The sequence below is a fragment of the Chiloscyllium punctatum genome, chromosome 10 (assembly GCF_047496795.1).
Source record: "Chiloscyllium punctatum isolate Juve2018m chromosome 10, sChiPun1.3, whole genome shotgun sequence".
Classification (NCBI taxonomy): domain Eukaryota; kingdom Metazoa; phylum Chordata; class Chondrichthyes; order Orectolobiformes; family Hemiscylliidae; genus Chiloscyllium; species Chiloscyllium punctatum.
The window spans coordinates 8,333,489-8,359,155 of NC_092748.1; the positions used below are offsets into that span (position 1 = coordinate 8,333,489).

Genomic DNA, 25,667 nt, shown 5'->3' on the forward strand with positions numbered 1-25,667 from the left:
ATGGAGATGAATTTAAGTGTGTACAAGAAAATGTTCTTATTCAGATGTGGATGTATCTACTAATGGAGGAGCAACACATGGGAAATAAGGCAGGGCAAGTGACTGAGGTGTCAGTGGGGGAGCAGTTTGGGGAAGTAACCATAATTCTATTAGCTTTAAAATAGTGATGGAAAAGAATAGACACGATCTAAAAGTTAAAATTCTAAACTGCACGAAGGCCAATTTTGATAGTATTTGGCAAGAACTTTCAAAGATTAATTGGGAGGTAAAGGGATGGTTGGAAAGTGGGAGGCATTCAAAAATGAGATAGTGAGAGTCCAGAGACAGTATGTTCCTGTTCGTGTGAAGGGCAAGGCTGGTAGGTGCAGGGAATGCTGGATGACTTGAGAAATTGAGGCTCTGGTCAAGAAAAAGATAGAGACATATGGTAGGTATAAACAGCTGGGATACATTAAGGGCAAATGAGTAGCTTGGGGGGGGGAATAGGGCTCCTTCAAGATCAACATGGCTGTCTATGTTTGGAACCACAGAAGATGGACAAATGAGTAAGTCGTGTCAGTATATACAGTGGAGAAGAATATGGAAACCAGAGAACTTGGAGAAATGAGCAATGATATCTTGGAAAGTGTCAATTTTAAAGAGGAGGTGGTGCTGGATGTCTTAAAATGGATAAAGGTGGATAAATCCCTGGGATCTGATCAGGTCTAACCTCGAATGTTGTGGGAAGCTGGGGAAGTGATTGCTGGGCCCCATGCTGAGATCATTGACAGCCTCGGATGAGGTGCCAGAAGATTGGAGGTTGGCTAATGTGGTGCACTATTTAAGAAAGGTGGTCAGGAAAAGCCAGGGAACTATAGACTGTTGAGTCTGGCATCAGTGGTGGGTAAGTTGTTGGAGGGAATCCTGAAGGATAGGATGTACATGTATTTGGAAAGGCAAGGACTGATTAAGGACAGTCAACACAGCTTTATGTATGGGAAATCATGTCTCACTAACTTAGAGTCATAGAGTCACAGAGATGTACAGCATGGAAACAAACCCTTCGATCCAACCCATCCATGCCGACCAGATACCCCAACCCAATCTAGTCCCACCTGCCAGCACCCGGCCCATTTCCCTCCAAACCCTTCCTATTCATATACCCATCCAGATGCCCCTTAACTTGATTGAGTTTTTTAAAGAAGTGACAAGATTGATGAAGGCAGAGCGATGAACATTTTTAAAATAGACTTTAGCAAGGCATTCAACAAGGTTCCACATAGTAGACTGATTGGCAACGTTAGATCACATGGAATCCCGGGAAAGCTAGACATTTGGATACAAAATTGGCTTGAAGAGAGGATTCGGAGGGTGGTGATGGAGGATCGTTTCTTGGGTTGGAGGCCTGTGACCAGTGGTGTGCTGGGTCCATCACTTTCTGTCATTCATATAAGTGATTTGGATGTGATTTTAGGAGGTTAGTAAGTTTGCAGATGACATCAAAATTGGTGTAGTGGACAGTGAAGAAAGTTATCTCATTACAATGGGATCTTGATTAGATTGGCTGAGGAGTGGCAAATGAAATATAATTTATGAGTGCGAGGTTTTGCATATTGCTAAGGCAAACTTAATGGTAGGACCCAGGGAATTGTTGCCAAAGAAGGCATTTGGTACGCCTACCTTTATTGATCAGTGCATTGAGTATAGGAGTTGGCATATCATGTTGCAACTGTACAGGAGGATGGTTAGGCCATATTTGTAATACTGTGCTCAATTCTGGTCTCCCTTATTTAGGAAAGATCATGTTAAACTTGAAAGGGTGCAGGAAAGATTTACAAGAATGTTGCCAAGGCTGGAGAATTTGAGTTATAGGGAAAGGTTGGACAGGCTGGGGCTATTTTCCCTGGAGCGTTGGAGGCTGAGGGGTGACCTTATAGAGGTTTATAAAATCATGAGGGGCATGGATAGGGTGAATTGACAAGGCCTTTTTCCAAGGGTAGAGGATTCCAAAACTAGAGGGTGTAGGTTTAGGGCGAGAGGGGAAAGATTTTAAAAGGACCTAAGGGGTAACATTTTCAGGCAAAGGGTAGTGCACGTATGGAATGAGCTGTCAGAGGAAGTGGTGGAGGCTGGTACAATTGCAACATTTAAAAGGCATCTGGATGGGTATACGAATAGGAAGGGTTTAGAGGGATTTGGGCCAAATGCTGGCAAACAGAAAGGGTGGAAAAAGAGGAGAGGGTGTAGCATTGCTAATCAGAGAGTGCATCACAGCTACAGAAACAAAGGTTATCGAGGAAGGTTTGTCTACTGAGTCAGTTTGACTGGAAGTTTGGAACAGCAAAGGTGCAGCCACCTCATTGGGGATTTTTTACAGACCACCTAGTAGCAGTAGGGAGATCGAAGATGGAAAAATGCAGATTTAGCAGGGTTGTTGTTATGAGTGATTTCAACTTTCCCAATATTGATTGGAACCTCCTAAGTGCAGATGGTTTGGATGGAGCCATTTTTGTCAGGTGCGTTCAGGAGGGTTTCCTTACTCAGTATGTAGACAGACCAATGAGGGGAGAGGCCATTTTGGATTTGGTGCTCGGCAATGAGCCAGGACGGTGGGAGAACACTTTGGTGACAGTGACCACAACTGCCTCACATTTACCATAGCCTTGGAGAGGGAAAGGAGCAGTTACCAAGTGAAGATATTTAATTGGGGAAAAGGAAATTATGCCGCCATCAGACAGGAGTTGGGAAGTACAGTTTGGGAGCAATTGTTCCACAGAAAGGGCACAGCAGACATGTGGAGACTGTTTAAGGAGCAGTTGTTGTGAGTGATGCACGAGTTTGTTCCTGTGAGACAGGTAAGAAGGGGTAAGATCAAGGAGCCTTGGGTGACGAGAACAGAGGAGCTTCTCGTCAGAAGGAAGGAGGCAGCTTACGCAAGGTGGAGCAAACAAAGGTCTAGCACAGTTTTACAGGATTACAGGCTTGCTAGAAAGGAGCTCAGAAATAGACTGATGAGAGCCAGGAGGGGGCACGAGAAAGCCTTGACAGGAAAGATTAGGGAGAATCCAAAGGTATTTTACTCATACGTGAGAATGATCAAGGAGAAGGTAGGGCTGATCAGGGATAGTATAGGGAATTTGTGCATGGAATCTGAGCAGACAGGGGAAGCCCTGAATGAGTTTTTTGCTTCGGTTTTCACTCAGGAAAGGGACAGTGTTGTGAATGAGAACTTTGAGGAGCTGGGATACAGGCTTAAACAGATCAAGATTGATGAAGTTGATGTGCTGGAAATTTTGGCAAATATTAAGATTGATAAGTCCCCTGGCCCAGACCAGATTTATCCTAGGTTACTCCAGGAAGCGAGAAAGGAGGTTGCTAAGCCGCTGGCGAAGATCTTTGCCTCCTCACTCTCCATGGGAGTTGTACCAGAGGATTGGGAGGAGGCGAATGTAGTTCCTCTTTTCAAGAAGTGTAATAGGGAAATCCCTGGCAAGACCAGTCAGTCTTACATTTGTGGCCAGCAAAGTTTTAGAAAGAATTCTGAGGGATAGGATTTATGACTATTTGGAAAAGCATGGCGTGATTAAAGGCAGTCAGCATGGCTTTGTGAGGGGCAGGTCATGCCTCACAAATCTTATTGAGTTCTTTGAGGAGGTGACAAGACAGGTCGACAAAGGTCAAGCAGTGGATGTGGTGTATTTGGACTTCAGCAAGGCATTTGATAAGGTTCCCCATGGTAGACTCATTCATAAAGTCAGGAGGTATGGGATACAGGAGGATTTGGCTGTCTGGATTCAGAATTGCTCGGCTGACAGAAGACAGAGAGTGGTTGTAGATGGAAAGAATTCTGGCTGGAGGTCAGTGGTGAGTGGTGTCCCGCAGGGCTCTGTTCTTGGGTCTCGCTCTTGGTAGTTTTTATAAATGACTTGGATGAGAAGGTTGAGGGGTGGATTAGTAAATTTGCAGATGACACAAAGGTTGGAGGTGCCGTTGATAGTATCGAGGGCTATTGCAGGCTGCAGCGTGACCCAGACAGGATGCAGAGCTGGGCTGAGAAATGGCAGATGGAGTTCAACCTGGATAAATGTGAAGTGATGCATTTTGGAAGGTCGAACTTGAATGCTGAATATAGGATTAAAGACAGGATTCTTGGCAATGTGAAGGAACAGAGCGATCTTGGTGCTCAAGTACATAAATCCCTTAAAGTTGCCACCCAAATGGATGGGGTTGCTAAGAAAGCCTATGGTGTTTTAGCTTTCATTAACAGGGGGATCGAGTTTAAGAACCATGAGGTTTTGCTGCAGCTCTACAAGTCCCTGGTGAGATCACACTTGGAATATTGCGTCCAGTTCTGGTCGCCCTATTATAGGAAAGATACTGAGGCTTTGGAGAGGGTGCAGAGAAGGTTTACCAGGAAGGCAACTTTGCCTGGAGGATTTGCCTTATCAAGAGAGGTTGACTAAGCTCGGACTTTTCTCTCCAGAGAGAAGGAGGAAGAGAGGTGACCTGATTGTTGCATACAAGGTAATGAAGGCATGGATAGAGTCAATAGCCAGACTGGCACAAGGGGTCATGGTTTTAAGATATTAGGAGAAAGGTATAGAGGAGGTGTCAGAGGAAGGTTCTTTACGCATGGAATGCGTTGCCAGCTGTGGTGGTGGAAGCAGAGTCATTGGGGATATTTAAGCGACTGCTGGACATGCACATGGATAGCAGTGAGTTGAGGGGTGTGTAGGTTATTTTATTTTATTTTACGTTAGGATTAATCCTTGCCACAACATCATGGGCCGAAGGGCCTGTTCTGTGCTGTACTTTTCTCTGTTCTGTGTTCTCTGACCCACCGAAAGCCTCATAGAAAAAGAGATAAATTTGGGGCACAGGAAAATCTTGCCATAAACTGGTGGTAAATACGAAGTGGAAAATTATTGGCTGACACCATAGAGAACACATTGGCTTATCTTCAAAACAGCACCGTGAGAACCTTCCTATGCAACTACCAAAGCAAATTGTACCTTTATATTTCATCTGAAAGTCTGTACCTCCAACAATGCAGCAATCCCCCCATTACTGGAATAGAGTGTTAGTTCTACATTTTCTAAATATCTGGAGTGGGGCTTAAGTCCACAACTCCTGACTCTCAGAAGATCCTACAGGTGGTACAGTGGCTTAGCATTGCTGCCTCGCAGCGCCAGGGACATGGGCTCAATTCCACCCTCTGTGTGGAGTTTGCACATTCTCCCTTTGTCTGCATGGGTTTCCTCCCACAATGCAAAGATGTGCAGGTTAGATTCTAAGTTGCCCATGTGTATGTTCGGTGCATTAGTCAGGGGTAAATGTGGGATAGGGGACTGGGTTACTCTTGGAGGTTCAGTGCAGACTTGTTGGGCCAAATGGCCTGTTTCCATACTGTAGGGATTTTCTGATATTCTATTCTATTCTATGATGAACTGACCCATGGGTGGAACAAGAGGGTCAGGCGAGTGACTAATTTCTATTCAAACTATAAATTGTACTCAGTAGAATAAAATTGTAAAGCAGAACATGTTTTAATGTCAGCTATTGTACAATAAAGAATTCCCATCTGTAATTGCTTGATATGGTAACTATGGGGGAAATTTAATCTGTATCAAAGGCAGCTGTATCTGTTCAGAAGCAGCCTCAAGTCAGACCACAGCTAAGTGACTACTTACACTGTAATAATTATTCCTCAATCATATGCATTTTCCCAGGGGATCAAGCTTAGAGTCTGAGAGTCATAAAGATGTACAGCATGAAAACAGACCCTTCGGTCCAACCCGTCCATGCCGACCAGATATCCCAACCCAATCTAGTCCAACTTGCCAGCACCCGGCCCATATCCCTCCAAACCCTTCCTATTCATATACCCATCCAAATGCCTCTTAAATGTTGCAATTGTACCAGCCTCCACCACATCCTCTGGCAGCTCATTCCATACACATACCACCCTCTGTGTGAAAAGTTGCCCCAGAGGTCTCTTTTATGGAGGTAGGACCATTTGGCGCAGCCACTTTGGCGCGAGCGATTCAGTGCAGCTCTTACTTATTCCTTTTCAGGCTTACTTACAAGCATTAATGAAAGCAATAAAAAGAAAAATAATGTTTATCCTCTTCAGTAAAAATAGTAAAAGGAAAATAAAAATGAAAGAAATAAGGCAAATACAAAATTGTTAATGGCATTTTAACGGGTTTTATTTTATTTTAATAATTTGTATATTAATATGTTTAAGTTTAATATATTTTAATAATTAAAATAATAGTAGTTTAATAACTACTACTGAATAACTACAAGACAGTTCTGTGCCAAATGGGTCTGCGCCGAAATATATTTTATTTTAATATATTTTAATAATTTTAATAATTTAAATAATTTAATAATTTTAATAATAGTAGTCTAATAACTACTACTGAATAACTACAAGACAGTTCTGTGCCAAAATGGGTCTGCACTGAAATTGCTCGCGCCAAAGTGGCTGCGCCGAATGGTCCCACTCCGCTCTTTTATATTTTTCCCCTCTCACCCTAAACCTATGCCCTCTAGTTATGGACTCCCCAACCCCAGGGAAAAGACTTTGTCTATTTATCCTATCTATACCCCTCATAATTTTATCAACCTCTATAAGGTCACCCCTCAGCCTCCGACGCTCCAGGGAAAACAGTCCCATCCTGTTGAGCTCCTCCCTATAGCTCAAACCCTCCAACCCTGGCAACATCCTTGTTAATCTTTTCTGAACCCTTTCAAGTTTCACAGCATCTTTCCAATAGGAAGGAGACCAGAATTGCACGCAATATTCCAACAGTGGCCTAACCAATGTCCTGTACAGCCGCAACATGACCTCCCAACTCCTGTACTCAATACTCTGACCAATAAAGGAAAGCATACCAAACGCCTTCTTCATTATCCTATCTACCTGTAACTCCACTTTCAAGGAGCTATGAACCTGCTCTCCAAGGTCTCTTTGTTCAGCAACACTCCCGAGGACCTTACCATTAAGTGTATAAGTCCTGCTAAGATTTGCTTTCCCAAAATGCAGCACCTCACATTTATCTGAATTAAACTCCATCTTAAGAAACACGCCCAGACAAAGGACCATGATTAGATTTTCTGTAGTCTGTGAAGATATGAAATCAGGCACACATGTCATTCTTAACTTGGAGAATGATATTTTGTGACCAAGGAGAATCAAGTCCTAGTGAGGCTGCACTTTGGGGTCAGTGTTAGCCTTTTGCTAAGATGTTAATTATGATAAACCAATCCAGTGCCAAGTGTCACACATTCATGGGAGTTTCATCCTTCCCCAGTCCACACTTCTCCTTAAGTCCAATTCCCTCTGTGGTCTCACTCCACCCTATCTTCACTAGCTCCACAATCCTTCAATATTGCTACACTCCTGTAATTCTGCCCCATGCAGCATTCCCCATCCTCATCGATTCACCCATACTTCCAGCTGTCAAGGTCCTAAGCTCTGGAATTTCCTCCCTATACCTCACCTTGTCTCCACGTTTTTCTCTTCCTCCTTTAAAATAATATCTAAAACTTGCTTTTGGACACCTCCATGATGATCTACAAAGGCTGGGGACATCCTTGTTCATGGGAAGTAATTGCCATCCCAAACCCCAGTAACGAATGAGGTTCAATGGGTTTCCCACAGCGGAGAGCTGTTGAGGATGATTCATTCAGTGTATATCGAAGGCAAAGTCATTTGCTCTCAAACCTAGCCATGTTCAGATTCTCTCAGGGCTGTTTATCTTCTCACTACTGCCCTGATGCCCTCAGCATCATTACCATTATCAGCAGAATCTGCGGGGACAGGCAGCTGCTCTATCTCCCTCTCTTCTAAGTTCTCACCCCAGTCTGGAGCTGGGTTAAACAGAACATTGGAAAAAAGTTACCATTGTGGTGGTTGTGTCCACTGAGTACTGGTGTACTCCTCCTCAGAGGATCAGGCAAGGGAAATGCATCTTCAGAGGAGCAACTCTCTGTTCAATGGTGTGTACATGGGCTGCATTGTAGAGTTGTTCACTGTCAATCTGAGGGTCTTGCATTAGATCATTAACTATGCCTCCCAGGGCTTTCCCTTATCATCCACAAGCCAGCTCTAGAGACAATGTGATGGTGTAAATGCTTAAGGAATTTGAGAGTTGTATGGAATATAATAGTCGTGGCAGCACTCTGAATAGCAGGTGGACACTGCAGGAACTGTTGCCTGTGGTTCCAAATGAGATGGACATTGAGGGAGGAAATCCCTTCCTGTTTGAGAATCTGGCTGATTGATGCCAGAGAGTGGCCCCAGTTTCCAAGAAATTAACAGTTCCGCATTGGAGTTATCACAATATGAGTTGGAGTCTAAAAGTGTGGCGCTGGAATAGCACAGCTGGTCAGGCAACATCCGAGGAGAAGGAGAGTGGATGTTTTGCGCATAAGCTCTACATCAGGAATGTGGGAGGGGGGGGGGGAGGGGAGGAGATAAATGGGAGGGGGGGTGGAGCTGGAGGTAAGGTAGCAGGGATTGCGATAGGTAGGTGATGGTGGGGGTTGATGGTGTTAGCTCAGAGCAGAGGGTGGTGGGGTTAGGTGGAAAGGAAGATGGACAGGTAGGACAGTTCAAGAGGGTGGTGCCGAGTTGAGGGGGTTGTATCTGGGATAAAGTGGGAAGAGGGAAGATGAGGAAACTGGTGAAATCGACGTTGATTCCGAGTGATTGGAGAGTCCCAAGGCAAGATAAGGGTTGGGTGGCTGCAGCATCTTCATTCTACAATATGAGTTAGGCCGACCATCCAATGTGGTAATTCTTTCCATTGCATGTTTTCTTTGCAGCTGTTCACTGATCTTGTGCCCTATGAGACTCCAGAAGCAAAAATTGCATGGAATGAATAGAGACCTATTTGATGCCATCACTTTCCCTGACAAAGAGAAGTAAATGGATAACACGAAATGTCAACACCAACTTCCAGAACGCACTAAAAATGAAATTGCATGGTTTCTAATTCTCTCACCGAGATTCTGGATCAGACAATATTATGATACTTCAAATTAACTGTGCTGGAGCTAATCTGAAAATTATCAACACCAGTCAGACTAGAACCATCATTCAGTTAAATAAAAATGAAGAGAGGAGTCAAAGTGAACATAGGCCTCTTAGAAAATGCATCTAGAGATATAGTTATGGGAAACAAGGAACTAGCAGAGGAGTCAAATAGATATTTTGCATCAGTGTTTCCAGTGGAAAGTACCTTGAGCATCCTGTTAATACTAAAGAATATAGTGGAGGAGTTAAGTCGCATCACCATCACTAGTGAAGTCGTGTCAGAGTAACAAAGGGGACTAAAGGCCGATATATCCCCTGGCCCTGATGGTTTGTATCTTAGGATCCTAAAAGAAGTAGCTATAGAGATAATAGATACATTGGTTGCGAGGTTCTGAAAATGCTTGGATTCTGGAGAAATACTGGAGGATTGGAAAACTGCTGATGTGACACCCCTGTTCAAAAGGGATAGAGGCAAGATGTGGGTAACTATAGACTGATCAGCCTAATATCTATTGTTGTCATCAACTATAACCCCAATTATACATATATTTACTTGCTCAGTACAATGATATGTTCCTTTTAGGTAAAAACAATGACTGCAGATGCTGGAAACCAGAGTCTAGATTAGAGTGGTGCTGGAAAAACACAGCAGTTCAGGCAGACATCTGAGGAGCAGTAAAATCAACGTTTCGGGCAAAAGCCCTTCATCAGGAATACAGGCTGAGATCCTGAAGGGTGGAGAGATAAGTGAGAGGAGGGTGGGGGTGGGGAGAAAGTAGCATAGAGTACAATAGGTGAATAGGTGACGGGATGAAGGTGATAGGTCGGGAGGGTGGAGGGTGGAGTGGATAGGTGGAAAAGAAGATAGGCAGGTAGGACAAGTCATGGGGACAGCGCTGAGCTGGAGGTTTGGAACTGGGGTGAGGTGGGGGAAGGGGGAATGAGGAAACTGTTGAAGTCCATATTGATGCCCTGGGGTTGAAGTGTTCCGAGGCGGAAGATGAGGCGTTCTTCCTCCAGGCGTCTGGTGGTGAGGGAGCGGCGGTGAAGGAGGCTCAGGACCTCCATGTCCTCGACAGAGTGGGAGGGGGAGTTGAAATGTTGGGCCACGGGGCGGTGTGGTTGATTGGTGCAGGTGTCCCAGCGATGTTCCCTAAAGCGCTCTGCTAGGAGGCGCCCAGTCTCCCCAATGTAGAGGAGACCGCATCGGGAGCAACGGATACAATAAATGATATTGATGGATGTGCAGGTAAAACTTTGATGGATGTGGAAGGCTCCTTTAGGGCCTTGGATGGAGGTGAGGGAGGAGGTGTGGGCGCAGGTTTTGCAATTCCTGCCGTGGCAGGGGAAAGTGCCAGGATGGGAGGGTGGGTTGTAGGGGGGCATGGACCTGACCAGGTAGTCACGGTGGGAACGGTCTTTGCGGAAGGTGGAAAGTGGTGGGAAGGGAAATATATCCCTGGTGGTGGGGTCTGTCTGGAGGTGGCGGAAATGTTGGTGGATGATTTGGTTTATGTGAAGGTTGGTAGGGTGGAAGGTGAGCACTAGGGGCGTTCTGTCCTTGTTACGGTTGGAGGGGTGGGGTCTGAGGGCGGAGGTGCGGGATGTGGACGAGATGCATTGGAGGGCATCTTTAACCACGTGGGAAGGGAAATTGCGGTCTCTAAAGAAGGAGGCCATCTGGTGTGTTCTGTGGTGGAACTGTTCCTCCTGGGAGCAGATACGGCGGAGGCAGAGGAATTGGGAAAACGGGATGGCATTTTTGCAGGAGGTAGGGTGGGAAGAGGTGTAATTCAGGTAGCTGTGGGAGTCGGTGGGTTTGTAAAAAATGTTGGTGTCAAGTCGGTCGTCATTAATGGAGATGGAGAGGTCCAGGAAGGGGAGCGAGGTGTCAGAGATGGTCCAGGTAAATTTAAGGTCAGGGTGGAATGTTCCTTTTCGCCCATCCCTGAAGTCAAATATCCCTGGCATTATTACTGTTGATGAATCAAAACCTATTATCATAAATCCTATTATGATCTATTTTGCTTGATCTTCCCTCTATCATAAGCTCAGAAGTGGGGGTGTTCACTGATGACTGCCCAACGTTCAGCACCATTCACAACTCCACAGATACTGAAACAGTCTAAATGTAGCAAGACCTTGGCAATATCCTGGCTTAGGCTGTCAAGTGGCAATTAACATTTGTGACACACTAATGTCAGGCAATGACCATCTCTAACAAGAGAGAGTCTAGCCATGCCTTTGACATTCAATGTTGCTATCATCATTGAATCTCCCAGCTCGGACATCTTGGGGGTTACAGTTGACCAGAAACTGAACTAGATTAGCCATATAAATATTGCAGCTACCAGACGAGGTCAAAGGCTAGGAATCCTGCAGCAAGTAAATCACCTCCCAAAGCTAGTCCATCATCTACAAGGCACATGTCAGGAGTGTGACGGAATACTCCCCACTTGCCTGGATGGGTGCAGCCCCCCCGCCCAACAAATTTCAAGAAGCTTGATACCATCCAGAACAAAACAGCCTGCTTGATTGGCACCACACCCACAAGAGTCCACTCTGGTTACCAAAGTCACTGCAGTGCACACTCCTCCAAGGTCCATGCAGGTAAGAAACTTAAAGGGGATGCTATCCATCACCGACGCTCAGTAGCAGCAGTGTGCCCCATCTAGAAAATGCACTGCAGAATTTCACCAAAGATCCTTAGACAGAGCCTTTCAAAACCATAACCACTTCTCTCTAGAAGGACAAGGGCAGTAAATAGATGGGAATATCACCATCAGCAAGTTCCTCTCCAAGCCACTCACCTTCCTCTTGGAAAGATATTGCAGTTCCTATTGTGTTGTGGAGCCATAATCCTGGAACTCACTCTTTAACGGCATTGTAGGTGCACCCACATCAAATGGACTGTAGCATTTCAAAATGGTAGTCTATCCTGACAGTATTGTAGGTCGGTTAGTTCACATGGTTAGAGCGTGGTGCTAATGCCAAGGTCGTGGGTTTAATCCTCACACCAACCAAGCATACCGCTGTGGTTTGCAAGAGCGATACTTGCAGTGTCAAAGTTGGTCACTGTTTAAGGTGGCACGGTGGCTCAGTGGTTAGCACTGCTGCGTCACAGTGCCAGGGGCCCGGGTTCGACTCCAGCCTCGGGTGACTGTCTGTGTGGAGTTTGTACATTCTCCCCGTGTCTGCGTGGGTTTCCTCTGGGTGATCCGGATGTGCAAATTAGGCGACTTGGTCATGTTAAATTGCCCATAGAGTTAGCTGCATTAGTCAGGGGGAATAGGTCTGGGTGGATCACTCGTCGGAGGGTTGGTGTGGACTAGTTGGGCTGAAGGAATCTAATCTATTCCCTGTACTGCAGCTGCTTCAGGAGTCTAATATCAGACAAATGAACAATACGTCATGTCCAGTGGACGTCGTTTTGAGTGATCTGTTCTGGCAGATATTTCTTTGAATTAAGAGTTTATCCCAAAAATCAAATGCCAAAGATACTGCAGGACTTCCTAAAATATTCCAAAGATACACAATAAATAAAATCTTCAGTGGTGTTTCACGCTTACATGTTCTTTTCTTTATTGTTTCAGGGGATGCACGTGTCACTAGCAAGGCCAGCATTTGTGCCCTGGAACAGAAATGCTCAGTCACTTATAGGGGGCAGTTCAGAATCAGTGCACCAAGTCACTGTAGGTCAGTGACTATATTACCACCTCCCCTGTGGGAATTTAACCTGTACCTCCAGAACACTAGCTGAGGGTTCTGAATTACTCACCTAGTCCAATTACCAACGCACCAGGACCTCTCTGTTGTACTTAATCGTCTGCATCCAAATTAGATTAAGCCAAAGGATTGCTAGTCTGGTGATATAACCACAACAGCACCACCTCTCCTTAACTGTTATTAATCATATCTTCTTTGTCTCAGAGCTGAAGACATTTACATCAACTTCAAGAAGACAATTTCATGGTGCATTGGATTTGTGAAATCCTTGGGTGTGTACCAAACCTTCCTAAAGAAAGATCCAGAAAATGCTGAAGCCTCATTGGAAAATACTAAGCAAAGGTACAAAACTGTAGTTAAACCATATACTCTTCAGCCTGTGATATTCAATTGTATTGTGGAGTTTGGGATTGGGTCTTCCCTGTTGATCCTAATTCATGTTAATGATTCAGATTCAGATTCAGAAAAAACTGAAGAACCAATCAAAGTTATAAACAGTTCACTTCTGGAGACTGACAGATGAATTTGGTCAAATATGTAATCAAGCAAATTTTAACACAGATAAGTCTATTTGAACATACAGGAGCAACATCTATAGTCTAATAGGGAACAGATATTCTTACATATTGCTTGAGACGTAATTCCTCAAGGCATTACATTTCAGTCGTTAATTGATTTCCAGAGGAAATAAATGTAAAGTGAGAAAAATGATCTGTAATGAATACAAATACATTAAACACACTGGAGAGTACAACATGTTTTGAGTTTGAAAGTACCTGCTGGTCAATCTGTGTTGAATTCTGAAATACCTTTTCTAACCCTCACTGTTAATCCACTCTTTTCCTTTCCTTCATGTCAAATGTTCTCAACCATTACTTTGTTCAATCAGCTACAATAACATCAGCTTTAACAAGAGTGTATCCCCAAGATCTTACCTTTGTGGAGACCTCGATCAATTGAAGATGATTACAGGGAGTCCTCTACCTGAAGCAATAGCTTCTTATCAAACTTACAAACGATATTCTTTGTGTCTGTCACAAAAGTACCCTGTCCCTGCTCCTCCTCCTCAAGTTGCCTGCAGCCTTTGACATGATTTACTGCACTAACCTCCTCCATGGTCTCTTATCCTTTGTTAATTTGCCTCGTCCATTGTTATCTGGCAGCTATCAGCCAGAAAATCAATTGTAATGGTTTTTACTCCCACTCTAGTATCATTACCAGGGTCAGATCCCTCGCCTCCTTACATTTCTCATCTGTATTTACTTCGACTCACCCAAGAAAACCAAAACATCAGCTTTCACGTGTAGGCTGAAGACGCCCAGCTCCATCAACCATCACCTCCTTTAGCTCCTCCTCTGTTGGTAAATGATCAGGCTGCTTATCTGACATCCTGGATGAAGAGCATGTTCCTTTAAATTAATATTGAAAAGACTGAACACATTGCCTTTGCTCTCTTGGTCCCTGGATGGAGGTGCAAACCCACCGACTCCCACACTACCGGGATTACACCTCTTTCCACACTACCTCCTGCAAAAATGCCATCCCGTATTCCCAATTCCTCCGCCTCCACCATATCTACTTCCAGGAGGACCAGTTCCACCACAGACACATCAGATGGCCTCCTTCTTTAGAGATCACAATTTCCCTTTTCACATAGTTGAATATGCCCTCCAACGCATCTCGTCCACATCCCACACCCAAACCCCATCCCTCCAACCGTAACAAGGACAGAACCCTCTGGTCCTCCCTACCAACCTCCGCATAAACTGCATCATCCGCCGACATTTCCGCCACCTCCAAACGGACCCCACCGCCAGAGATATATTTCCCACCCCAACCATTTCCGCTTTCCACAAAGACCGTTCCCTCCGTGACTACCTGGTCAGGTCCACGCCCCCAACAACTCACCCTCCCATCCTGGTACCTTCTCCTGCCACCGCAGGAATTGCAAAACCTGCGCCCACACCTCCCTCTCACCTCCATCCAAAGCCCCAGAGGAGCCTTCCACATCCATCAAAGTTTTACCTGCACATCCACTAATATCATTTATTGTATCCGTTGCTCCTGATGCGGTCTCCTCTACACTGGGGAGACTGGGCGCCTCCTAGCAGAGCGCTTTAGGGAACATCTCCGGGACACCCGCACCAATCAACCACACCGCCCCGTGACCCAACCTTTCAACTACCCCTCCCACTCTGCCGAGGACATGGAGGTCCTGGGCCTCCTTCACCGCCGCTCCCTCACCACCAGACGCCTGGAGGAAGAACGCCTCATCTTCCGCCTCGGAACACTTCAACCCCAGGGCATCAATGTGGACTTCAACAGTTTTTTCATTTCCCCTCCTCCCCACCTTACTCCAGTTCCAACCTTCCAGCTCAGCATTGTCCTCATGACCTGTCCTACCTGCCTATCTTCCTTCCCACCTATCCACTCCACTCTCCCCGCCCTATCACCTGCATCCCCACCCCCATTTACCTATTGTACTTTTTGCTACCTTCTCCCCAGTCCTCCCCCCCACCCTGCCTACTCATGTCTCCAGCCTGGAGACTCCCTGCCACCATTCCTGATGAAGGGCTTTTGCCCGAAACGTTGATTTTCCTGCTCCTCGGATGCTGCCTGACCTGCTGTGCTTTTCCAGCACCACACTAATCTAAACTTAGGAAACGTTGTTGAACCAAAACGCCTGAGCTGAGATTCTATGAAATCTCCATATTGGAACCTAATACAACATTGTAGCAGCTGTGGAGACAGTGGTCTAAGGTGGACTGTGTTGAATCCAGGGGAATCTGGACTATTGTAAGGCCACGTTGGCTGCAATGACTACCCTTAGATTTCCTGAGTACACTGACTGTTTATGCAAAGCGAGGTGATGACCTACCCAACATGAGGTAAATTGAGGCATTCTCCAAAGTGATAGCATGTCCACATCAGCTAGGCAATCCCTATCCTTTCCAAAGCCCTGAGATGCTGTTGAAAGACCACTATAGACTCTCAGATGGGAGTTGTGGAAGGTGTGTTTCCCCAAGGAAGGCAGCCATTCCATGTAATTTTGTAGCGTTGAGGGATGACCTTGTCACATGCTTCCTGATTCATTGAGTCTGAACAAGATCCTGAGCCATAGAGCAGGTGATGAAATGGACAAGTCAGCCTGGGCACACGGCATAATGCTGGGGGCAATTTCGTGAAAGACTGAAGTTCAGTTTGAACTTGTAAGTTGGCTAGGCCCAAAGAAATCCACTTCACCCAATAGGAAGCCCAGCAAAAATGAGGAAAAGGTAGCAATCGTCATTTTGGTAGTATTGATAGTGAGGTGCAAGGAAGCACCACAGCTGACAATACTGTCCAGCAGGGGGCATTCAGTGCCTTTACTGTGATGGGGCGACCTTCTGCAGATTTGCAATGGTGAAATGATGAAATAATCTCCTCAAAGTAAATCAAACAGGTCATCTCCAGGGAAAAGGAAATTCCAGCAAATTGAGCAAGAAAATGAAGAAGACATAAAGTTAGGCACTTGAGGAATAAAGGACATATTGTTGGGCCTTTAGTGAATGATGATGTTGATCTGGGCCAAGATAATTGGTCAGTAAGATTGGGAACCAAGAATTTTGTTGGTAATTTTTTTTCTCAGTTCAGCAGCAACTATTACTGTCCTTCCTTGTCATTTGGAATGGCTTCATACTGTACACGTATGACCATCAAGAGTCAACACTGAGGTATGGGAAGTCCAGTTAAAAGGCATTGTAAAATAAAACTTACCTGCAACAGAAAATCTATTATAGGAAAGTCTATTAAATCTAACGAGTCTACTTACACCTTTCAACATTGGAACAAATCCTTGTTAAGTTGGCAAGCATGTCTCCAACAAATCTTTTACAACAGTTACTAGATATTCTAAGACGATAAAAAAAACACTTCATGCCAAGATGGTAACAGTCCATTTTGCGAGGACTTACCACAGCTTCTCTGGCAATGTGAGCTTCATCCACTGAAGACGGTATGAAGCTTTCTCCAGCATGCAGAGTTTTCATGCTGAGAATGTCAGTGATAGAAATGCAGGTCCATTTTAAGGGTCAACCAGAACAGCTCCAGTAGTGATTGGGCACTGTTGATGCTCATTGGATTTTGTCTATAAGAGCTGGGTTCTTAATGGGCTTTGCAGTTAAGTATTGATTTGGCTGCATGGGAGTTTTACTGGTGGTGGGTAGTCATTTAAAAAAACAAAATAAAGTCACAATGATTTTGATGGTGGGAGTGTCGCTCAGTTCAGCTCCTCAACTGAAAGTATTGAGAAAGAGATAGTCCAGTGAAGCAGAGCTGGTACCATATCAATAAGCACTGATCAGCTGGTATTCTGATGCTGCAGCCACTTTTCCTTTCAGTAACAATAGGCTTTAGGCTACAGACATAAATTATACTCATTTTGTTTCAGCTTCTGAAACTCTGGTCCCAAAGACAGCTTTATGCCATCACTCTCCTAATTCATTTCAAACAACCAGATCAGGGAGATCGCCACAGAGCTGACATCTATGAATAATGGACTTCTTAACTGGAGTTTGGGGGTTGGGGGGGGGGGAGGTGATGAAGTTGGAAATACAGTCAATTAAAGGGGAATACTTTTAGTTGAATGTTCCAGTCAACAATTTTAAGAATATACTTTTAGTTAATAATTCTGGAAGCTGAGAGGGGATATAAGGGGGAGTTGGAAATGTTGAAATAGGGTGAATGAATGTGTGGATGAGCCACTGAGGTAAGCACTGATATGATTTTCAGTCGAGCTCTAACTACTCTGCCAAGCGGTTCGAGTGGAGGCTCTTGAGCCTTACCATCATGCACAGCCTATCAATAAATGTTACTTAACAGCAACCAACAAACTCTGGCCTGATATTTCATGAGGAACCAATACTGAAACATGATACAACACGCACGCTGCAGCAATCTGTCATAACACCTTCAACAGCACCTTCACAACCCCATGTCCACTACCATCTAGAAGGACAAGGGCAGGAGACACATGGGAACACCACCCACTTCTCTCCAAGCCACGCCTGACTTGGAACTATGTCACCATTCCTGCACTGTCACTGGGTCAGAGTACCAGAATCCCTTCCCTCACCCTGTGTGCTATTTCCTTCCACAAGAACAGCAGCAGCGTAAGAAAGTGGCTGTCTACCGCCTTCTCAAAGGCAATTAGGGTTGAGTAAATTTACCAGTCATGCTCATAACCCGTGAAAGAACAATTAAAAAGTCCAGCTTGTCTGCTGTGAAATATTGGCTTTGGTATCATGGTCAAGTAGAAGTTCCCAAGCTGACATTGTAAATCTATTTAGGGGTGATGGTGAGAAATGTACAATTTACAGCTGTAACTGTGTGTGTGTTGTAGTTCTGAAAATTTCATACCCTCCCACTTCAGAATTTGAGTTAGCAAAAATACAAGGATTAATTAGTCCAATGTTAAAGGGGATCCAGCTACCTAAGTGTAACCTCTGCAGTTAAATGTATGTGTGGGAATGTGGTTCTTTTAGCCTGTGGTGTGATTGTGCAACAATGATAACTACAGAGATATTTCAGATTGTAGCCTGGCTCCTTAACATCTCTGCGGTCTGGGGAATTGAGCTGTTTGATCTTATGTGTGAAGCCCGAATCATCAGTATGACATGGAAGGTGCGGCTGAAGGAGTTTGAAGCATCTGCTGACAGACACAACCTGGCTTTCAGGAGACGGTTGCACAAATAACACAACAACTGGCCTTCTCGCTGTTCAATGTGAGTGCTTCAGTGAGCAAGACTTTTGAGATGCTGCCTGGCACGGGAGAGAAAAGGTGGATTATGATTGTGCACCAAAAACTTTGAACAATTAAGGGGCAATGTCAAATGCTACATTCAAAAGGCACATTTCCCATCAGATGGGACAGAATGAGGTCCAAATAGTACCTTAATTTGTGCAGCAGATGTTGTTTGGATGCATTTATATAGAAACAGATCTGACCAAACCATGCACCAGAGTTGAAAGATGGGTTTGAGGTACCAGTGGTACAGGTGGTCCACATTGCTGGAAAGATGAACATCATTGTCACAATAACAGAGGGAGGATCGATCAAACAGATCTCTACGAGAGAAGAAAGCTGGATTATTCACGCTGTAGTTAATGCTACAGCCAGAGCAATGACACTAGAGAGATCAAAAGAAAATCAAAGATTTCAGAAGTGAATGGCATCAGACAGCATATCCAAAGTGGAAATGGGGATAATTTCCTAATCAAATTGTTAATCATTGCACAAGACGAATTATACACAATTGGGAAGTATGTTCTCAGAGGCAGCAGACTTGTAGTGGTACAAAAGTTAGCTAATGGGTGGTTGGTATGAAACAAAGTTTGCAAAACCAAAGAATGGAGGCCAAGCATTATATTTAATGAAGTTTCTCTCTCCCTCTCGGCTTCTGAAGGCCATGGGAGTACCCAGTGAGACTGTTGTGGAATTCCGTATCAAATATTTTTGCCCCTTAGCAAGCAAACCTGAGTTGTGTTCTCAGGCTTCCCTCCAGATTCCTTCTATGAGAGAACCCTCTGATTGTCCAAGGAGAAGAATTCAGTCAGAAATGGGATCCAGTTTCAAAATAATAAATAGATGGATGGCTGGAATTGAAAGATCATTAAGGAGCTAAGAATTTGATATCCACTTGATGTGGTTCTGCAAAATTTGTTTTCATTCAATAATTTAAACAGTTCAGGTCATTCAGATTCTGAATTCTGTAAAAGACTTAGAGAACTGTCCTAACACCTCTGTGCCTGGGTACGAACATACGCAGATTGATGTGATAAATGCCTTGCAATGGGAATAGTAATATCAAGGCCCAGGAGAGTGCTCTGGGGCACTGTATCAAATCCCAACACTGTAGCTGGTGAAATTAAAATGTCATTAATCTGGAATTATAAAGGTAGTCTTTGTAATGGTACCACAACACCACCATCAACTGTTGCAAAAATTCACTTGTTCCATGTGTGACAATACTGTCTGATTTATTTTAAAAATGTTTGTACCATATTTTAAGCTTGGGTTTCAATTATTAGCTGGTGACAAATGGGTTTTGTGCATCTGAACTTAACAATTGATTTGTAATTTTTTTCTGTACCCATGGTGATTTATTATAAAGTAGTTTAAGAGAGCTACTTTAAAAACTGTGATGGATTTTTGTTTACTTTAGGATGTTATGACCTAGCAAGGTAGACAAGGTGTGTGATAGCCAGGAATAAACTATAACAGATTTAGGAGCTAAAGACACAGGTGACATAAAACCTATTGAGGTATTAAATGCTTTTGGGTACTCTAAGGGATATGTTTTTTTTTAATTGATAAAGGAGTACTTTTGGAATTAATTGAATTATGCGTATACTGTGTGTTTAAAAATCTTTGAATTTATGTTATATATAAATGGGCTTATTCTACCTTTTCTTTGTTTATTTGGGTTTGTAAGCTTCTGTTTAATTCTTTACAAGCAAAATCTGTGATTTTGCATGCTTATGTCTCACTGAGAGACTACCATATTAAAACAAAATAAAATATGATCAAGCAAGGTTTCAGTCTGGAATCTAACTTGTCCAGTAATAACATCGACTAGGATCATAACACATGTCCTTTAGGGAAGGAAATCTGCCATCCTTGCCCTGTCTGACCTACATGTGACTCCAGACCCATAGCGATATGATTGACTCCTAAATGTTCTGAGGTGGACCCATAAGCCAATCAGATCAAGGGAAATTGGGGATGGGTGGCAAATGCTGGACTATTACTGGGAGCTGTCCAATGTATTTCCAGTTTGTTGTGAAAGAGGAGAAAGGAAGGTAACTGATAGCACTGTCCCCTAACTGCAAGCCACCAGTGGTTGGCACTGCAACATTCAATGTGCATCTCCACATAGATAAGGGACAGGTTGAAGTAACAAAAATGGGAGGGTGAATTGACAAATAAAGACCGTTTGAGGACTCTATCCATATTAATTAACACTTATTTACATATTGCAATTTCACCACGTCAGCACTGCAAATCTGCTTTCCACGTAAGTGTGAGACCTAAGGGAAAAAAAAAAGTTATCTCATCTCTTTCAAAACCTTGCATCACCCGAGGGAAAATGATCAATACTAATGACGTTTCGTCACTGTGGCAGAGTGGGAGGCGATAAGCTCAGATGGCTGAATAGTTAGAATGAGGCGCAGACTAATTCTGTACAGCACAGATCTAATTCCCTGTACAGTACACAACAATAAAATAAAACAAGGAACTGTGGATGCTGAAGGTCTGAAACAATAACAGAAATTGCTGGAAACTCAGCAGGTCCGGCAGCATCTGTGGAGAGAAAGCAGAGCAAACATTTTGCATCTAGTGACCCCTCTTCAGAAGCTCTCTCCACAGATGCTGCCAGAATTTTCTCCAGCAATTTCTGCTTTTATCTCATACAATAGTTGCCCCAGCAGTTTTAGAGATAATCAAAGTGTTGTGAGGTAACTAATATCGGCTCCATCCAAACCAGTTAGGTCCACAGATCGGAACTCCTCATAACTGATTCTTTACAGAGAATAATTTAGATAGAGTCGAGAAAATATTGAATGCACTGTTCATGGGATCTTTCTATCCTGACACCATGTGTTCCACTGATCCCTGTCAGCTGATAATGTGGTAATTTCTTTGTAATTATTTCAGTGTGAAGACAGCCAGAACTGCATCTTCAAACCATGATTTATTTTTTCTGACTTCCAAAATGGTTCACTCAAACATAAAAGCTGCATTAATATCTTTTTCCTCATTCCTAAGGAAGGTTTGTCCCAGTGATAATGTCATGGAAAAGTTTACTCATTCTTTAATGAGAAGAGGGATGGTTAATACAGGACTGAAGGTGTTATCTCTGAATGTGCACAGTATAAGGAATAAGGTAACTGAGCTAGTGATGCAGATTGAAATTGGCAGGTATGACATGGTGGGTATCACGGAGACATGGCTGCAAGGGGATCAGGATTGGGAGCTGAATATTCAAGGATATACATCCTATCGAAAAGATAGGCAGATGGGTTGGGGGGGTGGGGGGGGGGGGGTTTGCCTTATTATTAAGAAATGAAATTAAATCAAAAGTGAGAAACTAAATAGGGTCAGATGGTATCGAATCTGTGTGGGTAGAATTGAAATAATAGATTGAACAGATAAAAATAAAACCTAGTTGGAGTTATGTACAGGCCTCCAAACAGTAGTCAGGAGCTGGGGTGCAAGATAGACTAGGAAGTAGAAAAGATGTGTAGGAAAGGCAAAGTTACAGTGGTCTTGGGAGCCTTCAATATGTAGAGGGACTGGGAAAATCGGGTTGGTAGTGGATTGTGAAAAAAGGAATTTGTGAAATGTCTATGCAATGGCTTTTTGGAGCAGCTTGTGGTGGAGCCCACTAAGGAACAGGCCATTCTGGGTTTAGTGTTGTACAATGAGACAGACTTGATAAGGGAGCTTAAGGTGAAGGAACCCTTAGGTGGCAATGATTATAATATGATTGAATTTACCCTGCAATTTGAGAGGGAGATGATAGGATCAGAGGTAACAGTATTACAGCTGAATAAAGGTAATCACAGAGGCATGAGGGAGGAGCTGGGTAGAATAGACTGGGAGAGGAGCTGAGCAGGAAAGACAGAGGAACAGCAATGGCAGGGGTTTCTGGGAGTAATTCAGGAGACACAGCAGAGATTCATCCCGAGGAAAAGGCAACATGGTACAGGGAGGATGAGGCAACTGGGCTGACTAGGGAAGTCAGGGATAGAATAAAAGCAAAAGAGAAAGCAGTTAATGTGGCAAAGGGCAGTGGGAAACCTGACGGCCAACAGAGGGCAATGAAGAAAGAAATAAGGAGGGAGAAGATTAAATAGGAGGGTAAGCTAGCCAGTAATATAAAGGAAAGCTGAAAGAGTTTCTTTAGATATATAAAAGGCAAAAGAGAGGCAAAAGTGGACATTGGGCCACTGGAAAATGACACTGGAGAGATAGTAGTGGGGAACAAGGAAATGGCTGAGGAACTGAATAGTTACTTTGTGTCAATCTTCACGGTGGAAGACACAAGTAATGTCCCAAAGGTTCAAGAGAGTGAGGACTGCTGGAGTCAGAATCGAAAAGTGTGGCACTGGAAAAGCACAGCAGGTCAGGCAACATCCGAGGAGCAGGAGAGTTGATGTTTCGGGCACAAACCCTACACACAGTCAGGAGTATGATAGAATTCTCTCTATCATCTTGATAAATGCAACTCCAAAGAAGCTCACCACCAGGACAAAGCACTCCACCTTACATTCTCTCCCTTCACCACTGATGCACAGTGGCAGCTGTGCACACCATCTCAAGATGCGCTGCAGCAACTAGCCAAGTCTCTTTCAATAGGTCGGGTGAATTGGCCGTGCTAAATTGTCCATAGTGTTAGGTGCATTTGTAGGGGAATGGGTCTGGGTGGGTTACTCTTCAGAGGGTCAGTGTAGACTTGTTGGGGCCGAAGGGCCTGTTCCAATACTCTAAAGAATCTAATAGCACCATCCAACCTCTACTGCCCAGGAGAACAAGGGCAGAGGTACATGGTGAATATCACTACCTGCAAGTTCCCTTCCATTGAACACACTGTCTTCTCTTGGAAATATATTGCAATTCTTCAGTGGGTCAAAACCCTGGAATTTCCCTCATTGTCTGCAGTGGAAGGAGGAAGTGAGTCATCACCACGTTTTCAAGGACAATTAGGAATAAGGATTAAATGCTGGCCTTGTCAGCAAAGTCCACATCCCATGAACGAATAAAATAATTTCTACTGACTTTTGCATGTATAAGTGTTTCTCAATTTAATTCTTGAAAGATCTTTTTTTAAAGTTTTACACCATGCCCCTGACTTCCCAACCTTTGACAATACCCAACCTCTCTGTCTATCCGCTCCCTAAAGTCTTCAAAACTTCAATTAAATCACCACTTGACTTTCTAAATTCAAAGGAATGAAAGTTCTAGATAAACTAGGGCATTTAAGTATAAACTAAAACATACATTTCTTATTCTCAGCTATGAATTGATTAATGGAAGCCCCGAATTAACAACTAATCTCATGTTAAGAGCTTGCAAACTAATTCTAACATCCAACTATAACTTATATTTACATTGTCTAGTACCATTTTAACAAGTAAAATATTCCAAGGGCTCTTGTCAAACAAAATCTGACACTGAACCACCTAAGTAGATACAAGGTTAAAGAGGTAGGTTTTAAAGGAACATCTTAAAGGACAGATAGAGAGAGACACACAGGGAGGTCTACAGAAGGAATCACAGAATTTAGGGCCCAGGTAACAGAAAATACTGGTACCAATCGTGGTGTGATAATTGGGAATGCTCAAAAGATAGAATTAATGAAAGGTAGAATCCTTGGATCAAGGTGGCACCAGACAGGGAATCAGTGTAGATCAACAAACACAGGTTTTATTCAGGTGAAGGGTTTCATAGACAATGCAGATTTGTGAACAAAGGTATAACACGTTGGCGTGACTGCAGAGTCTGCTAGAATCGGTCACATCTTGTTCAAAGCTCTGATGTGAGTTGACTTGAATTTGTGCTTCAAGACAAGCCTCCACAGCTTGCAGGATGTTCGGATCAATCAACCTGGTCTGAAAGGAAACAGACAGAACCACTCATCTGCCCGCACCTGCAGCCCTTTCGCCGGTGCATTCCAGGCCAAATCAGCAGAAAGTGAAATCCCCCCCTCCCCCTCCGGCTCTTCCACCAGTTAAATTAGACGCTGGATGGACTATTAACAAATGTTTGCACTGGTCCAGTTCATACGGGGTTGCTCGGGGAACTGTTGAGCGTTTTGTGGGCCACATGACACCTAACATTCCTTCTGAGCAAGCGTGTATACAGTATTGGGCTAATCTAGTGGGGCTAGTTTGCTTTTCAGTGTATGGCTTATGATGTGAGTACTGGGAATAATTAAAAAAAACAACGTGCTGGGATTAGTTAGTCAGTGTGCCGTTTTTGATGTGCCCGCTGGGATGAGAGAGAGAGTGTGTTCGTTGTTGTGCTGTTTTTTTTTAAGGAGAGCTGGATTCAGTCATGTGCCTGGACTAGTTATTACACAGTGTGGGCCGGCAGCCTCAGTGTTTGCATGGATCCGGTGAGGCGGACTGGAGCTGCCATTTGTGGGCTGCTGCAGCAGCGCCGGGATGTTCTACTGGTTTAGAGTCAGTGCCTCCTTCATCAAAGCAGTGTGTCCGGAATGAAGACCCTCAGGCAGGCTGCAGCAGAGACTCTGAGCCGGTTAGGTGAGCACTGACTGTGCCCGGTGATTATTTCCGCCCAGTGTCTGTCTGCCCCGCAGTCCCGTCTCAATGTATGCACACACACACACACACACACACTGCAGTTTTGCAGGGCACAATCTCCCGGCTTTTGATAGGCTGCGGATCACTGTTAACCCCGTCCAAGTCAAGGGCAGAGGGTTTGCGTCCTTCTCTCCGAGAGCGAGGAGGAAACGGTGGCGACCCGCGAATTATTGCAGAAAGGACCAAGGCACTTGCAACCCCGAGACCGAGTGCAGAGGTTACTGTGCTACCTGTGATAGCTCAGTCGTATGTGCAACTGAAACACATTCATGGTTTTGAGCAGAGCCCAATCTCCAGCGCTTTACGAGGGGGTGTTTTTTGTGTGTGTTTATGTATGCATGTTTTTCTCAGTATGTTCTTGTCTATGTGTGTAAATATTTGTATGTGGATGTGTATCTGTGTGTTGCTATGTGTATGAAAGTGTTTCTGTGTATTTTTGTATGTGTATCTGCCTGTGCAGATATTTCTCTTGTGTGTGGATTTCTTTTTTTCTCTGTGTTTCAATGTGTGTGTGTGTGTTGATGTGTATCAGCATGTGTGGATATGTATG

At 44.0% G+C, this 25,667-nt stretch overlaps 1 protein-coding gene and 1 pseudogene across 2 annotated transcripts in view; both read left to right on the forward strand.

Annotated features, from left to right (window-relative positions):
- Window positions 1–19,413, forward strand: part of LOC140481746 (putative methyltransferase DDB_G0268948) — a 34,165-nt pseudogene extending 14,752 nt beyond the window's left edge.
- Window positions 19,414–24,715: 5,302 nt separating this feature from the next.
- Window positions 24,716–25,667, forward strand: part of cdk15 (cyclin-dependent kinase 15) — a 35,026-nt gene continuing 34,074 nt past the window's right edge. For both annotated transcript variants that reach the window (XM_072578451.1, XM_072578452.1), the window contains exon 1: window positions 24,716–25,057. In XM_072578451.1, coding sequence (XP_072434552.1) covers window positions 25,012–25,057 — 46 coding nt within the window. In that variant the 5' untranslated portion in view covers window positions 24,716–25,011. The remainder of the gene's footprint in view (window positions 25,058–25,667) is intronic.